Below are 17,874 nucleotides of genomic sequence, written 5' to 3' on the forward strand. Positions count from 1 at the left end.
TTGTTAAAATTTCAGCAGTTTCTCAATTTTTGAATTCATGGAATCCATTCTTAAGAACTTTCAAATATTGCAATATAAGGAAAGGAACACCTTAAATGCTCCCGAGAAAACTTGAATTCAAACACCTAAGTCCTTTCATAATTTTTGTCAGCCCATTCATTATTAACTTCCAAATTGTTAAAATGTGTAATGATATACGTTTTTTTGTCATTATACATTCTCCTATTGTCATGGTCAATAAATATTTTGCTGAAATGTCCAGCTTTAGTATGGAACTGTTAGTTGTCATGGTCGGAAATGCCTTAAGGTCAAATTGTTCAGAATTGATTACATCATTTTTGTAAACAATCAGGTGCCATGTTTTGACCATCCCTGTCTTAGAAAAAGCTCAGATTTGGTTTGTATTTAATCACCAAAGCTGGTTTTTGTTTCCTAGACTGGTTGTGGTCCTTAATCTACCAAAATGAAGCTGCCATATACTATTTTAAGCTCCTGATTTTACATGCACAAACCAGATATTGATACTTTTCCTGCCCATAAGTGGCCCCTGCGGGACGTGGTTGATAATATCACCACTTATGCTCCCTTTTGGAGGGTATTAAATGGCAATACGTCTATTTTCTTTTTCAACTTTAAAAACCAAGAAAACTGGTATCAAATGAAAAAAAGAACATTCACTTTAACTTTTCGGTCTAGATAATTAATATCAGGGTCTTGTTTTGTTTTTTTTTTTAAATAACTAATAATCCTAGTTGCGCCCTAAAATCAAAATGGTAGCTTCCTAACCTTAACACCATTCTGTCCATTCAGACCAGGATCACCTTGTCTACCAGGTAAACCAGGATTTCCAGGAGGTCCTCGTTCTCCAGGGGTTCCATGTGCACCATCCTTCCCATCTGCTCCCTGGGAAAAAATTAAAATACAACAAATTTTACGAACAAAATATTCAAATTATTCTACCATCCATGCAATAAAGCCAAATCAAGTCTACAGGTGGCTTTTGGTGAAAAAAAATAGGGAAAAGATTCTTGAAAAAAGGTTATTATTTGTAGTATTTAAGTAGCACTCCAGCTAAGGATCATGCAAAATGTGATTCATGGGTAAAAAGCCTACATATTTTTATTTTTGATATTTTGTTTGAAATAGTAAACAGAAATTAACATGTGGTTTTTCATATCACCCATGCTCTTAGGAGATAAAAATTGTATAGAATGCACTGTAGATTTCAAAATTAAGGGAGATAACTCTATAAATGACCCTCAAATACAATATAATCTACTGGATTTTCAATGTTGATTATCTCCTAAGAGCAGGCATATTTGAATGAATGATTATACATTTCATAGTATAGACCCATAAAACTACATAATTACAAAAATAAAAATATGTAGCTTTTTTTGGGGTGTATCACATTTTTCAGATTTTGCATGATTCTTACAAAGACAGCTTTGATAGACAGCGAAAATTGATACCTGCTAATATGTTCACTTGTCAGAATCTGCGAAAATTAGCAACAACGAAATTAATACATTTACAGTACACAGAAATCAAAATCTTAAAGAAAATCTAAGATATATCAAATGAAAGTGAAAGTCTGGCTCCATGGTCATCGGTTTAAGGAGTAAGACCAAGGGTTAAGGGCAAAAATCATTGGAACGTTTGTATTTAACATTTTACATCAAATTTGTGTAAGCACCAAAGTAACTTGGATTGATTTCATTCTGTTTCAAATGAAAGCTTGATAGGCTTTGGTGAAATTGATTATGATACAAACATATCACTGACTTCAAGAGTTATGTCCCTTCACCAAGGTTTACCTCCTTAAAATCTGATACAATAAAACTTGTATAGACCAAACTACTTTAGGAAACTGAATGATTTATTCGTTTGGTTTATAAAGGTGTTTGATTACACCGGTTCAAAATGTTGTGAGACTGATAGGAAGGAAATTCAGATGATATTGGATGTAAGCATGGTATAGTTAAAATAGGTTTCATAGTAGCAAATACCTTAGGACCTGCCAAACCAGGTATTCCACTTTCTCCTGGTGGACCAGGTCTTCCAATTTCTCCAGAAATTCCAGGTGGACCCATTGGACCCTGAACTCCTGGCTTCCCAGCTGGTCCTTGTTGTCCTGGTTCTCCTTGTGGGCCTTGTTCTCCTGGTTCACATGATCCACAATCTCCACCAACCCCAGAACCATCCTGGAGAAAAGGATTTAGTATGAAAAATGGAGAGATTTAAACAATTTCCTTACAGATATAAAATTTCAATTTTTAACATGCCAGTATAAGGAGTATGGTATGACTATCAAAAGTAGAGAAATTATGGCTGCAGATTTCTATCACTGTTTACAAAGTGTAAATAATGAAATCAAAATTTAGTACTCCCTTGCTTTCACTATTAAAGCAATTAAGCACTGCATTTAACAGTTTTCTGATCATCTCTTGTAAAATGTTGTAGTACATACTATTTCAACAGTATCTCCTCTAGTTGGTCCATCATAAGCTTTTCCTGGGAGTCCTGGGGGTCCTGGAAGTCCACGGAGACCTTGTGCTCCTGGTGTTCCATCATTACCTGGTATACCTTGAAAACCTTGGGGACCAACAGGTCCAGCAACACCCTGGGGTCCTATTTCTCCTCTTGGTCCAACAACACCCATGTCTCCCTAAAGCAAACAATGGTACTTGCTAAGCTTACTGCCAGTTAAAATGAGAATATTGCATATTGTAATCTTGGGAAAGGGATCACCTGTAAAGACTTGTATTCCCTATTTTTCACAAATTGCATTCATATCATTATTAAACTAGATATCTTTAAAATGCAATCCGTCTGTGGGCCACACTGTAACAAAAATTCATGTACATCAGACTTGTGTACTATGTTCAATTTATCACACCAAATTCATTACAACCCAGACAAAAATTACTCATTTAATCTTGACTTCAAAGTTCAAGGTCAAAGGTCACCAATAACAGTATGTGATACATCATCGTGAGCTGATCTACCATCATGCCAAATATAAAAGGCCTACACTGCAAGACAAATAAAAGTAGCAGCCTGGACACTATTTGCTACATACATACAGACAGACAGACTGATCAGTATATGGAATCAGCCCCTTTTTGAGCCAGGGCCCTAATTAGCAAATATTGTTGCAAAAACAGGAACACATTAATTCAAATAAAGAGTTAATAGAACATTAGATGGCATGGATTAATTGATTGATTGTTGGGGTTTATTGCCTGAGCAACAATATTTCAGTTATATTCAGGCGATGAACATGAAATGGATGAAAAAATGAACATAAAATGGTGATGAAATAAAATATGGGATGGGACACAAGGATAATGAGGTTGAAGAATTTTGATTGCCACTAGAAATTGGGAGAGGTGGATAGGGTCAAGCAATTTAGACCTTTTGTCCAGATGAGTGCATTGTAGTTCTTAATTATGTTTTTAAGATTAACAACACTGTACCTTGTCTCCTTTTGGTCCAGCTGGTCCTACAGGTCCATCAAAACCTCTGGGTCCTACTTCTCCCTAAATATGTCAATAATTGATAGTACATGTAATAACAATTTTAATGTGTAAATATGTAGTACCTCAGTTAGGATTTCAAAATTCATAAATAAAGGGATCAAATGGAGGGAGGGGCTAGAATCAATTGTTTACATTTCTTCTCATTGTGATTTTATACCAGGGTCTAGTTCCATGAAAAAAAATTATGTAGCCACTTCTCTGAACGAGAATCTGCTTCTCCCTTTAACTTTGGGAAAAACTTGAATAAATAAAATAATCAGAAAAAAGTTTCATCAAAAAGCAAATCATTACAGGGGCATTTTTAATCATTTGTTTAGAATGGGAGAAGTTTACCACTGTGTTCTTCGTCAGACTGGACAAGGTTTTACTAGTTGGCACACGATAATAAATTTCTTAATATTTAATAAAATTAAGCAAAAATTAAAGAAGAAATATTAAAAAGATATTTGCAACATTAAAAGCTCTGGCACCAAAATTTAAAATTAAAAACAAAAAATACCAATTGGACAAAGAAAGAACCTTTAACCAAACAAAAAGGTTACCAACACCACTGAAAGGCATTTCCAAGACTTGGTTTCAAACTCCAGAAACTTAAAAATACTCATCAAAATTGAAGGTTTTTTTCTAAAGAATTTATGGTAAAAATAGAAAAATGTTTACAGCTCAGAGTAATGTTATGAATCTTATGGTAATAATTTATGAACATTATTTGAGGCAAAATATATATATTTTTTAATTTTTTTTCTACAGAAGCTGAAAATTTATTGTTATTAATATAAATACCTAACATTCAATTTGCTACAGACAAATAACCCAGATAAAATGGAATTAAATAATTTCATAAAAATAGAATATAAAGCACAAAATCAAAGAATTGGAGAGTTGGATTATTCAAGAATTTTTATTCCAGAACTGGACAAAACAACAGAAAAGGAAAGAGAAGGGGAGGTAACGACATATAAATTACCATAAATGGTTACCTGTTTACTGATATCTATCCTGGCATGCAAATATCAAACAAAAATTATTTCGGATACTAAAAAACAGGACCTTCATTCTCATGAAACATTCTCATAATTTCAGAAGTCAAGTTAATATATTTTCTAAAATTTATTTGGCTCTTTCAAATTTCTTGAAATTTTATTTAGTGGTCAACTTTAATAAAAGATGCAAAATACATATATTTCAAGAAATTTTAACCACATTTTTCATGGGAATAATTTCAATAAAAATAGAGTGGTGTCATAAACAAAACTTTTGATCACTAAGATGCTATGAATTTGATATCAGAATGTCACAAAATAAAATAATTTGCTGATTTTTACAGAATTATTTCCTTAGACATTGTGTACCCTGTTAATTACAGACTTCTGATAACAAAAAAAATATAAATATGAAAACTTGTTCCTTCTTTTTATGACTTAGAGATTTAAAATTATTTAGTATAACAATCTAAAAATAGAAAATACAAATAGAATACACCTACAACCAATCCAGGTTCTCCAGGTAAACCAGGTGCCCCATCTTTTCCAGCAGGTCCAACCATCTCCGATAGATTTCCAGCAAAGACACCAGGCAAACCTGGGGATCCTGGAATTCCAGGAATACCTGGGGTACCAATAACTCCTGGCTCTCCCTTCGGTCCAGATGGTCCCATTGGTCCAGCCACTCCCTCGGGACCCATTGGTCCAGCAGGCCCAGGTGGACCTGGAAGGCCAGGCTCTCCATTACCAGAACCTATAATATGTCAAAGTGATTGTTTGCACAACAAAATCTATAGAAAGATATTCCCAAAAGTACAATTTAATTCTACAACTATCATCTTCAGGGGGGATGAAATGTCAATTTGATCTTCTTTTTATGGTAAGTTGTCTGAATATAGCTGAAATATTGCTGCTCGGACGTTAAACCCCAACAATCAATCAATCAATCATGGTCCACTACTGTGAAAGTACTATTGTTCGTGGGGTACCAATTTTCGTGGTTTTCATGGGTAGCCTAAACCATGAAATTTTGTTACCAACAAAAGGAGATTTCCATTGATTTGTATACTGAAAACCTCAAAACCACAAATTCAAGAATCCATGAACTTATGTTTTTGTCCTAATCCATGAAAATTGATATCCACGAATAAAAATACTTTCATAGTTTTCATTATTTATTCATTCTGTCCTCTATGAATGAAAATAAAATTTAACGACTCTGAAAATTCCTTTTTTTTTTCTTATAATCTACTGCCAACGAAACATTTTTAACTAAAGTATACTTTATTTTATGTCACTATGCGTGAGTGAAAAACCATTAATTGTATTGGTGACATACCTTCTCAAGTAATTAACATGATGAGATTTGAAGCCCAACTGATAAGTCAAGGATTAACAATGGAATATTTTAGTTCATAATTGATCATGGTTGTAAGACGTGTTATACTTAGCTGAAATTATTGGTGTTATTTTCAAATAAACACAATTTCTCTGTTATGTCATGAATTGTCTTACACACTTAATTCAAACCTCTTTATGTGTTACAAAAGTTATCAGTGTGTTTATTGGTTCATAAAAGTCTTGTTAAAAAATTGTTTAGGCCAAAATATAAAATATCCTTGATTCTCATTCATCCCTTCAAAACATTTTATTTTGACCTTTTGTCCATTTTAGGTCAATTTCTTTAAAACTAACATCATTTTTCAATAAAATTGATTAAAAAATTAAAAAAAGGCCCATCTGCCCAAATTTTTTAACAAGGTTGGATGAAAATTTTGGAAGTTTTTAAATGTGATCTTACTGGAACACAATAACATCAAACATAGTTATTACAAAATAAAAGTATGTTTCCTTAATAGCCAGACAGAATGTAAAATATCTACCTCGATTATCATCATCAATTAGGGATACACCATCAGTAGAAGAACCATCAGTATCAGATATATATGAGGGACCAGGTGGTCCAGGTGGTCCAGGTGGTCCAGGTAATCCTTGAACACCGTCGATTCCTTGGATACCAGGTAGGCCATTTAGTCCTGGTTCTCCTTTTAGCCCAATAGGACCAGCAGGCCCAGTGATAGAATCACCTTTTTCTCCCTACAAAAATAAATACATGTTTGTATTTCAATTTCAATATTTACAGTTAGATAACATATGTGACATCATAATTACGCATGCATCATTTGTACACATTTTAATGAATTTTAAAAAATTCAGCGCTAAAATATCAAAGCCGAATTTTTCATTTTTAAAGATATTTTTTTTAAATGTGTTGACAAGAATTATCAATAACATAAAAACCTAAATAAATAGAAAATAACAACACCATTTTCTCAAAATTAAAAAAAACAAAAATCAATCCAATGAAATCAGATTTTGATTTAAAAAAAAAGGCAAAATTTTACATTCATCTAATTTAATATTTCTACAATATATGATGTAACAGGGACAGGATCCTTGGGCAAAGTATCTGTTATTTATTTACTATTTATATTCTGAAAAAATGGGGGAGGGAGGTTTCCAGGCGATTTTTTGCTTCATTTTTGCCCAAGTTCTGAAGGAAATTGTCAAAATTTTCAAAAAAAAAAAGGGGGAAAGGGGCTTTCAAACCCTGGACCCCTCAGATCCGTCACTTAAAATCAAACAAGACAAATTTACCTGGAGCCACAATGGCTTTAAGTTTCCTCTTTCTCCCGTAACCACAAGAAAATGACACATCAAAGAAATTGTTAGAAACAAGATGTACATATGTAGATAATGCATCTCAAAACTTCGAGATTTTTCCAAAGAAATAAATATATCCCAAAAGAATAGAGCGTTAAAAGTAAATAAAGACAAGACACAATTTACTAGTCACTAAAATCAAAGAAGAAGGTCAAATTTGAAAAGCAAACAATTAAAACAGTTTTCTGGATTACTACTATTAAACATGACTATGTGAACAATTTAGAATTCAATCCATTTTCAAAAAGCTTTATTTTCTTAAGGAACATGCTATTGTATCGATCTTAAAAGAAGGTCAAAAAGTTTTTAAGTGTAAGTATTTGTAAGAATCAGGCAAAATGGAAAAGATCAGAAACATGCACGTCAAAAACCCACGATCTGACAATGTAATATTACCCAAAGATACTTTTTCTATTTGAAAAGACCATTATTTGATCTCTGCATCACTGGCTTTGCTCAGAAATTTTTCAATGGAATCTTAGAAAAATGAGGTTTTTGACAGAGTTATCTGCCCTTTAAATGTTCATTTTCAGTGTTCTTCAATAAAATTGTAACTCAATCGTCCAGCATGATATGAAAAATCTTGTGTTTTCCTTGATTCTGATGGTACAAATAGTCATATTACACTATCAAATTATGGTTTTTTTTCCATACTATGTTTCACCCACTGCCTTATTCTTACAGAGACTGACACTTAAGTCCAGCTGCTTTTTCTAAAGGTGATAATTAAATTTAAGTCATATTTACATTTTTATTTCAATCGAATTAATGAATAGTCTGTTTACATTTTAAATTAACTTTCTATTCAAAGTTTGCTAATTAACATCATGGAGTGACCCAAACATGAAAAAGTCTCACTCTTATGCATTTAAAAAACAAGTTTTAGGTCATTCAGATTATATCAAATACAAAGCAAAATGAATAGCTGTACTAAAACAGTGGTGAATCTATATGGGGGGAGTGTTTCTAGAGTTGATCCCCAACTGGAAATGTTTTTTTTTAAGGAAAAAATACCCCATATCCTCCTTTTCAAAATTCCCAATTCTGCAGTCAATTTTTATCCCAAACTACCTCTTTCATCTCAAATCTCTTGGCAGACTGCCACATTCTTAATTACCTAAGTATAAAGACAGTAAATTTTCTCTCAACCTACTTCTTACATCTTGAAACTCTTGTCGGATTGTCACATTCTTAATTACTAAATTTCCAGGACAGTCAATTTTCTCCCAACCTACCTTTTCTCCTTGGATTCCTGGCAGACCGTCATGTCCTGGGGTACCATCTCTTCCATTGGCTCCTTCCAATCCTTGTTCTCCATGTTCTCCTTTCTCCCCTCTTTCTCCCTTGGCTCCCTGATCAAATGGATCTTGTGACAAGATAATGTCAACAATTTCTTTTGTGTTGACTGAGGCAGAGAGACCAGGTTCTCCTCTTGGCCCAACTTGTCCAATGCCTGGAAGACCCTGTAATTAGAAACAAAAGATGTTCCAGTCAAAATCTGTGATAAATTCAAAACTGAAAAACTTTCTTTAGATTCTAATTTTTGCTACTACTGCAAGGCAAAAAGAAATCAACCTAAATTAAAAGCTGAATTTCTAAAAGTTTCAAATCTATAAAATGCCTAAAAGTAAATGACCACTAAAATTGAAACACACTGACAAACAAAAAAGCTTATGTAAAATTTATTTGTGGCCATGATAAGTACCGGTACTTGCAGAGAAAACTCTAATGAAAAATTTGTAGATGATCATCGATCAATTTCAAATCACATATCACTGATCTGTTATTGCTTCTGCTTTACATCAGGTGAGTGCTGATGGGTTTACATATTTTGGATAGGAGACAAATGGACAGACAGACTGACAGATACCCTGATCACTATATACATCCCGCACATCAATGGGTCATTTCAGCATTTTAGCAGTCTGTCTACCAAAATAAATTCCACATAGTATTGGTTAAATTATATCAACCAAATATCCAACAAAAGTTTTGCAAAATCTGGAAAATATATACCTACAAATATTTATAAATTCACAGTGAATGCTAGAGATAATGCCCTTGAGCATTTTAACCTTCCAAAACTGAAGATTTTATTTATTGGATCCATGTCTCCTTGTATAACCTACTCTTTCTCCTGGTTCTCCTTTCTGCCCCTGTGGACCAGCAGGACCCACCAGTCCATTTTCTCCCCGTTCTCCTTTCACTCCTATCAATCCAGGTTGTCCTGCCAGACCAGTTTCACCTTGTGGTCCAGGTAGTCCTGGTTCTCCCTTTTCACCTGTAAGAAAATGAAGATTATACCACAGGACTCTGCTCTCAATACCTGTTACAGTTAAACCTGTGTAAACTGAACCCTGTCTAAAACAGACACTTTTTAAATCCATTCATATCATTAAACTGTATTTTATACCTGGGTAAAACCAACACCTACCTACACTTGGCAAATTATTGAGTCCAAAATGGTTCAGAACAGACAGGTTTCATTTCATTTCGATAGCAGTAAACATGAAGTTGTATGGTTTGTCCTGATAGGTATACCCCCAACTTGTACCATATACAATGAAATCTGGACAAACAGAATGACTACTGAAATGATGGACAAGCAAGGCGATTCCTATATACCACCCAAGCATTGAGTTGGAGTAGAATTTAGGAAATATATAATTTGAAATTTTACATGATGATTTCTGTTGTTAAAAATTTACTTCTCAAAAATTCTTTACAGAAAGCATAAAACTAAAGAAATCTATAAAAACTCTGACTAATTTGGATTACTACATGAAAAACATTTGAAATACTTCTAATGCATGCATATGACATTTCTTCACAGTAAAAAAAACTTTGACCCTAACAGTGATTTTAACCTTTGACCAAAGAAAGTATGCACATTTTATTCATGTTAAGGGAAGCTTTTTCAAAAATCAAGAGAAAGAAAATTACCATGACGTTGTTTCTAAATGACAAATGATTGATTAATAGTAGTTTTACTTCCTATGACAGATATGAGGAGCACATCTGATCTATTGAATAGACCTTGCTTTGACTGATATGTTGAGCCAGAGTCTTTAATGCCCTAGTTCACAGAAGCTACAGCCAACATGCTTGGTGGAGAAGCAATGAACTCTAAGGTATGACATGGCCAGGAAGCAAACAACTTCAAGCATTTAGCTGAAAAGCCTACATATTTTTATTTTTGATATTTTGTTTGAAACGCTGTAGTAAACAGAAATTAACAGTCAGTTTTTGATATAACCCGTGCTCTTAGGAGATAAAAATTATATAGAATGCACTGTAGATTTCAAAAATAAGGGAGATAACTCTGTAAATGACAGTCAAAAACAATAGAATCTATTGGATTTTCAATGTTGATTATCTCCTAAGAGCAGGCAGATTCGAATAAATAATTACACATTTTTAAAATACAGACCCATTAATCAACTTAATATCAAAAATAAAAATATGTAGCCTTTTTTAAGATAAATCACATTTTGTAAAATTTGCATGATTCTTACAAAGACTACTACTTAACAGCAAACAACGAATCTAATTAATGGTATCCCCATTTTCAATCACAATTTCAGGAAAATAAACAAAATCCTCGGTAAACAGGAAGTTGTTGTCAAATTTTTCTGAAATGACACCATGTGCAGGGTAGGAAACTCACTCAAATTCTTGCCAGTCCTGCATACAATTTGTCAATATATTTACTATATGGCTATATCGATTTTTGCTAAAATTAGCCAGCCCTGCCTGTCTAGGGCTGGCAGGCTGGCTTCTATTTCTAAATCTGCCATTTGGAAACATATCGAAAGAAAGTGTTAAAATTTCAAGCCATTGTGATGAGTAGTTGCTGAGAAAACTATGAAAGAAAAAATAGTGACAATGGAAACATGGATGCACAGACAAGGGTAAAATAGTATGCCCCTGTTCTTCCAGAGCAGGGATGTAATAAATAGGTAGACATAGTGACAAATCGTCCATAGTGTTACAACATCAATGTTGCTGCAACTTCATGGGCAGGTTTCTTTACCAGAAATGTTTTCTAAAGTTTATAGGTAAACTTTTCAAAAATTTGTTGGCAAATTCTGAATTTTTATACTGTAATATCTATTAAATGTGACTTGGTTGCAATTGCAAAACTTCCAATCGAGCAATACAGAATTTGTTCTAATATGGTGAAAGTACTATTGTTCATGGGGCTACAATATTTATGGTTTTGATGGGTTTGGTAAACCACGAAATTTGGTTCCCTAGGAAAAGGAAATTTCCCATTCGTTTGATAGAGTCCTCAAATCCATGAATTCACTAACTGTTATTTTTTTCCTAAACCATGAAAATTCATACCCCATGAATATAAGTACAGACACAGTATGAAGTTTTGATATCTAAGTGCCTTCTACATTTTTTCATCCTCTATAAAAGGCCAAACTACAAAATTTGGTTCCCAACAAAAAAAAAGATTTCAATTAATGTGTATACTTAAAACCTCAAAACCATGTTTTCATGAATCAAGGAACTCTCTTCCCTAATCCATGAAAATTGGTATCCATGAATTAAAGTACTTTCACAGTGAAACTGTTGCCTTTGATATTTACCTTTATCTCCCATCAATTCTGCAATGAGATCAGGAGGTGGTGGCACGGATAGTGGGGGACCAGGTGGCCCTTGTTCTCCCCGGTCTCCTTTCTCTCCTTTTTCTCCCTTCACACTAGTAGGTGGTGGCTGGAGAGATATATGAAATATAACTTAATTTCAGTGTCATGCAGAGGTGGAGTAAATTGAGTGCAAACTAAGTGCAACAAACCTTACAAAATCCTTTAGTCTGAAGATGTAACTTATGGCAAATCAAAGCCTAGAGATTTCTTGTTGCAACTAATATTCTCAGATCTTTAAAATTATAACAGCAAAATTTTCATTTTTTTAAGAGTTTGTTTAACAGTCTTAGTTTGTACTGATTAAATATATTTTTCAAAACCAAAATTCATTTTCATTTAAGTAGCACTACAGCTAAGGATCATGCAAAATGTGATTCATGGGTGAAAAGCCTACATATTTTTAATTTTGATATTTTGTTTGAAATGTCATAGTAAACAGAAATAAACATGTGGTTTTTCATATAACCCGTGCTCTTAGGAGATAAAAATTATATAGAATGCACTGTAGATTTCAAAATTAAGGGAGGTAACTCTGTAAATGGCACTCAAATGCAATAGAATCTACTGTATTTTCTATATCAATTATCTCCTAAGAGCAGGCAGATTTGAATGAATAATTACACATTTCATAGTACAGACCCATAAAACAACTTAGTTACAAAAATAAAAATATATAGCCTTTTTTGGGGGTGTATCACAAATTTTTCAGATTTTGCATGATTCTTACAAAGACAGCTATTTAATATGATTACCACCAACAATTAATATCCTGAATGTTTATACACTCCCCATCTTCCTTTAAATGATTGGATGCTGATTAATTTGTATATTCAGAATTCATTTCTATTAGACAGTGATCAGATTTAAGGGGAAATCCTGCTGAAATTCAATTTTGCTCGTAGAAATTATTTCCACATGCTAAAATTTGTTAGTGGAATTATATATGTAATATAGATAAAGTCAAAATTATAACCCAAAAAACTTTAAATAAGCAAGTGTAAATTTTCAGTACTTACTAAATATAGCTAGTGGAAAAAAATTCTGAAATTCAATCCCTGTTAGATCAAAATTGCCCATATTCAAACTCTTACTCTTTTGATGCAACTCTAGTTGACCTAAACAAAATGGCGGGTGTTTCTAGAAAAGCAGACGACGCTTATCCAAACGGTGCACCTGGTCCATGCTCCCAGTTTTTAGTGGAGTCCGAGTTGCTCATTTGCTTTTGTTACTTTGAATGTATGATTTTAGTTACTTAATGTTCTTTGTTGTGTATATCTGTTTTCCATGTCTGGTCTTTGTCCCTGGATTACATTCTTTTGATTACCGCTATAACCTTGGTTCCGTTGATTACTCTTTCTATAGATTGGAAGTAAATGTAACAAATTAATCATGTGAAAATAAAAAAAATCATCATTCCAGAATTCTTTAATGCTATAGGGAACAAAACTAGATTTTAATTACCCTTTTCTTTTACCGCACTGCTTTTGATTAATTCTTTATTAACAAACCTGTGTAAACTTGGGTATAATAACATCAGGCCTCTCAGAAACACCAGAAGTGGTAGATCCACTTTCATTCTCTATGCTCTACAATAAACGAATCATTATCATGAAAATTGAAGGCAAAACCTGGATTACTGAGAGGTAGAAAATCAAGGATGTTGTTCTTGTTCTTAAAGTAACCTGAGAAAAATTAAAGAATAGCAGGAGTAACTAAGCCAAAAACTTCATCCAACATAAAGTTCATATAAGTTGTACTTTTTTTTATCTTGCAACTGATTGAGTCAAAACAAATAGAGTTATCTTTCTTTGTCAAGCTAAGATATTTGTAGAGAATATTTCGGGTGACCAAATGCTATTACAGAATACATTAACACCCTATAAAACCTACAATAAACATGACAACCTTCAAATGGTAATGCATACAACTGTTAGAAATTACAGAAGTTTCAGAGAAAAAAATAAAATAATTCATAGATCCTGAATTCCTGACTTACACAGTCAGATCACTATGGCTACCTTTTTTTGTCTATGTAAGTTGTTCTAGTATATTAGGTGTTTCCTCACACTTAGCGTTTGTTCTTAGAATTATTTGTCTGTGAGAATTTCTTTCTCTTCTGATCTACTGTTTTTTCAGACTATAAATTGATACTTTTTTTCAGCACAGTGTCAGCCTCGACTTATCATCCACTTTGACTTATATAAGGATTTTTCGAGAAAAAATGTTCATCTACCATGCATTTCATTAGATTTGTTTTTTTTTCATTTTTGATTGTTTTTATTCAAAATTTTGGGTAAACTGCAGTCAACAATTAATTGGCATTGTTTGTGGTAAACTTCTGGTACAGGATTTAAGCCATACTTACTAAACAGTCTATGATATCTACTTCAGCTGGATCTGTATAAAATTTCAGCTCTTGAATTACACCCTGTAATAGAAAAAAAAGGATCTTTTCATAAGTGTCTTAATAAACATTTTTCTTTTATTTTTCAGGGTTCTGTTAACATTTTTCTTTTATTTTTCAGGGTTCTGTTTAGACTAATTTCACTGTACATGTAGCAGGTAAGCTATTCAAACAACTATTGCATGTATAGGTATCCCCTCAGTGTGATGGAGGGATGGATAAACAGACTGACTGACGTTGGGATGGAAAGAATGGGGCCATTACTAGAAATGTTTTTACCAGGGGGATCATCACAGTTAAAACTTAAATCCCTCAAATCTTTTTTCAACTTTAAACCATGAATTGGCCATTGTTTTAACCTTTGAATTCATAAACAATTTAAAATCAATGTTAAGTTTGTTATGTTTCATTTAATTTATTGTGAATCAAAAATATCATGTGACCAATACCAAAGCCAACAATCATTATAAAGATATTGTCCTGTCAACAGGGAATAAATGACACCTGTCTGAAGATTCATCTTTTTGTCTTGATCAATGCACCTTGGAAAGGTTGCGTGACCTGTACAGCAGATAATCTCTATACCATAGGGGTATCAACCTGTCCACAACAATTTAATGACACCTGTCTTAGCAACCTTATACCCTCTAGGTCAATGACCTCACATTCTTGAATTTAATTAACATTGTATAAGAGAATTAACCTTCAGATAGGGACCATTAGATTTAAAAGTCAGGTAGGACCTTCTGTTGATGATACAGGTAAAAATGAAATAGGGATTTAAGATTTAAATAGGAAAAGTTTTCTTAAGACTTTTGACAAAAACTCGATCTGAATGCTCAACAAAATAGAAAAAAAATCAAAAGGAAAAAATTCTATTACCAGATAGCAATTGAGGAATTATTTGCCTAGCATACTTTTAACTAATAAAAATAGCCAGGCCACAGCGTCACAAAACTTGAAAAGTTACTTCAGTCTGAGAAAACTGAACTGTTAGTGGCATCGTCAATTTCAAAGTCTTTGAGTTACCACAGAAGGTAAGAATTTTCTCAGACACATATTTTTTAAGAATTGCGGTGCTCAAGCCAGCTTTGAAAACAAATTTCATATAATTTGTAAACAAACTCAAGATTTCATACAACAGTATAGGCACATACAAGGAGATCATGGCACTAGGTACATGATAACAAACACATATTACATTACACTGATATTATACTGACAATATACTGACATTGTCATTACTATTTGGACAATTCCACATGGACATCATGCTGTACTAGCACAACTGTCAAATAATTACATGACATGGAAATTTACCAGAAATTTATGTTGAAAAATATAATACTAGCATCAAATTTTTGTGGGACTTCATATTTTGTATGCACTTGAAAAAGAAACTGAAAGTAGATGAGGGGTATTATAAACTGAAAGTAGATGAGTAATATTAGAAAATGAAAGTAGGACCAGGTTATTGTTGAACAATCTTGTTAATCAATTGTGACATCACATTTTGGGTTGCAAAATTCTATGTATGGAATAAGTGAAAACCCCATATGGTACCCTGACTGTTACTGGAATCAACCAAGTCGAGTGACAGGCTGCTCAGGTTAATTTTCACCTAACCACTCAGCCATTCATTAGATGGTACATGATATTTAATTTCATCAATGTGGTGAAAAGTTGGGTATATTCAAACTTTTAGATACAGATCAACTGTCAATTATTGAAGATGTCATAAATAAATTTTCTCCTTGTCCTGTCCAACACTGCCTGATCCTTATCTTGAACAGGACGGAAAAAAGGTGTTAACAGGAGATTTAAGTAAAAAACATTAAGTCTTTATCTCTATTCAGCCAAAAATTAACCTTACTAAAATTCAAATTTGACTTGAAATTTAAATAATTGAAATGATTAATGAGGCTTATGGTGGATTCTTATATACAAAGGACTAGGTTACTAAAAAAAATAAATAAAACATACCAGTCAAAAACACATCAATCTGACAATATAATTTTACTCATAAAGAAGTCTTGTCCACATGAACTTGAAAAGGGAGCTATTTGACCTTTGCATCACTAAATATATTTCCAAATTTCTCATTTGTATAATAGAAAATTGAGTAGATGTTCATTTGCAGTGCATTTAAGTGTAAACCAAAATAAAATGGAAAATCTGGTCTTTATTCCTGGATTCTGATGGTACAGATAGTCATATTACACAAGTGGTTGTTAATATTTCATAGTTTCAAGTTATTCCCAGAGCCAGATGATTCTTCTAGGGACTAACACTTAATACTGCTTGTATCAATGTAAAAATGATTTTAAGGATATTATTTTTGAGCTTTATAGAGTAATCAAGGGAACCAAGATTCTAGAGGAAATCAAAAGAATGTAACCCAGGGACAAAGACCAGACATGGAAAACTCACATACAAAACAAAGAACACGAGATAACATTAAATAACCAGTTAAATTACATACAAAGTAACAAAAGTAAATGAGCAACTCAGACTCCACTGACAACTGGGAGCATGGACCAGGTGCACCGGTAGGGTAAGCGAACACTGCTTTTCTAGAAACATCTGAGCACAATGAGTTTCTTATAAAAAGTCAAGTACGGAGTAGATGAAAGAGGAAAGGATAAAGATAACACTTTGCACAAATCAGTTTTCATGTGGCAGATGTATACACCATAATGATCCACAAGTTCATGATGACGACCATAAAATTTCTGTAGTGATGACTTGTAATCTTGTAACAACATAGCCCTATTCCAGAAGCCTAATTGTAAGAAGTCTACGGCAACACAAAGTCTGCATAGTTACAGCGGCATAACATATGGGTTGTGAAATGAAAATTCCCTACACATGTGCTGAAGGGATGTTGCAACAAATGAAAGGAAAGTTGACAAAGTCATCACAGATGAAAGTAACAAGAAATTGAAGTAAAATATAAAAAAAATGCTATTTCATCAACAATTTTGAGAAATTTGAGAAAACTTGAGTAGGAACTAATGATTCTGAGAACTGGTTAAGGGGCTTCATATACATGTAGGCATATATGCTTGGTTAATAAATATGTGAATTATCATATTTAATAGTAATAGACAGTAATGAATGGTTTAAATCATTTCTCCACTCGATATGGAAAAATTAAAATTTTCAACATGAGAGCTTTAGCGAGCATGAACAAATCTTAATTTTACCACAGAGAGTGGAGAAATAATTGAAATCAATGATAGGCTGAAGGAAAATAGGTTTCTCCCATGAAATCTGTAGAAAACCTGGATATATAAAATGCAGAAAACTATCGTAAAAATTTAATCGCCACCTGGTGGTTAAAAAGTTAAGTGCATTTTTAATCACAGGCTTAGGATGGGAGAATATGTTTTAACACAGCGTTTGTATTTATATGTGGAATAAATAACCAAAGAAATTTCTGCAATATTAAATCAGAACTTTGTACAGAAGGCATACTTTACAAAATTTTGTTAACTTTATTTATTCTGATCTGATAGATGTAAGCATTGATTGTACCCTTATTACATCAACCCAAAGAACAA

General features: G+C 33.0%; 1 protein-coding gene across 5 annotated transcripts in view; it reads right to left on the bottom strand.

The window, feature by feature from the left end:
• Positions 1 to 17,874, bottom strand: part of LOC148600157 (uncharacterized) — a 119,291-nt gene that overhangs the window by 21,642 nt on the left and 79,775 nt on the right. For all 5 annotated transcript variants that reach the window (XM_088559306.1, XM_088559304.1, XM_088559305.1 and 2 more), the window contains 11 exons: positions 14,273 to 14,335; positions 13,416 to 13,493; positions 11,848 to 11,974; positions 9,379 to 9,530; positions 8,485 to 8,712; positions 6,409 to 6,622; positions 5,029 to 5,279; positions 3,480 to 3,542; positions 2,471 to 2,668; positions 2,010 to 2,204; positions 787 to 903 (listed from right to left, as the gene is read on the bottom strand). In XM_088559306.1, the coding sequence (XP_088415432.1) occupies positions 787 to 903; positions 2,010 to 2,204; positions 2,471 to 2,668; positions 3,480 to 3,542; positions 5,029 to 5,279; positions 6,409 to 6,622; positions 8,485 to 8,712; positions 9,379 to 9,530; positions 11,848 to 11,974; positions 13,416 to 13,493; positions 14,273 to 14,335 (1,686 nt within the window). The remainder of the gene's footprint in view (positions 1 to 786; positions 904 to 2,009; positions 2,205 to 2,470; positions 2,669 to 3,479; positions 3,543 to 5,028; positions 5,280 to 6,408; positions 6,623 to 8,484; positions 8,713 to 9,378; positions 9,531 to 11,847; positions 11,975 to 13,415; positions 13,494 to 14,272; positions 14,336 to 17,874) is intronic.

The sequence above is a fragment of the Perna viridis genome, chromosome 13, assembly GCF_037379345.1.
Source record: "Perna viridis isolate PV_CMFRI_1.1 ecotype Kerala chromosome 13, ASM3737934v1, whole genome shotgun sequence".
In the NCBI taxonomy this organism is placed as follows: domain Eukaryota; kingdom Metazoa; phylum Mollusca; class Bivalvia; order Mytilida; family Mytilidae; genus Perna; species Perna viridis.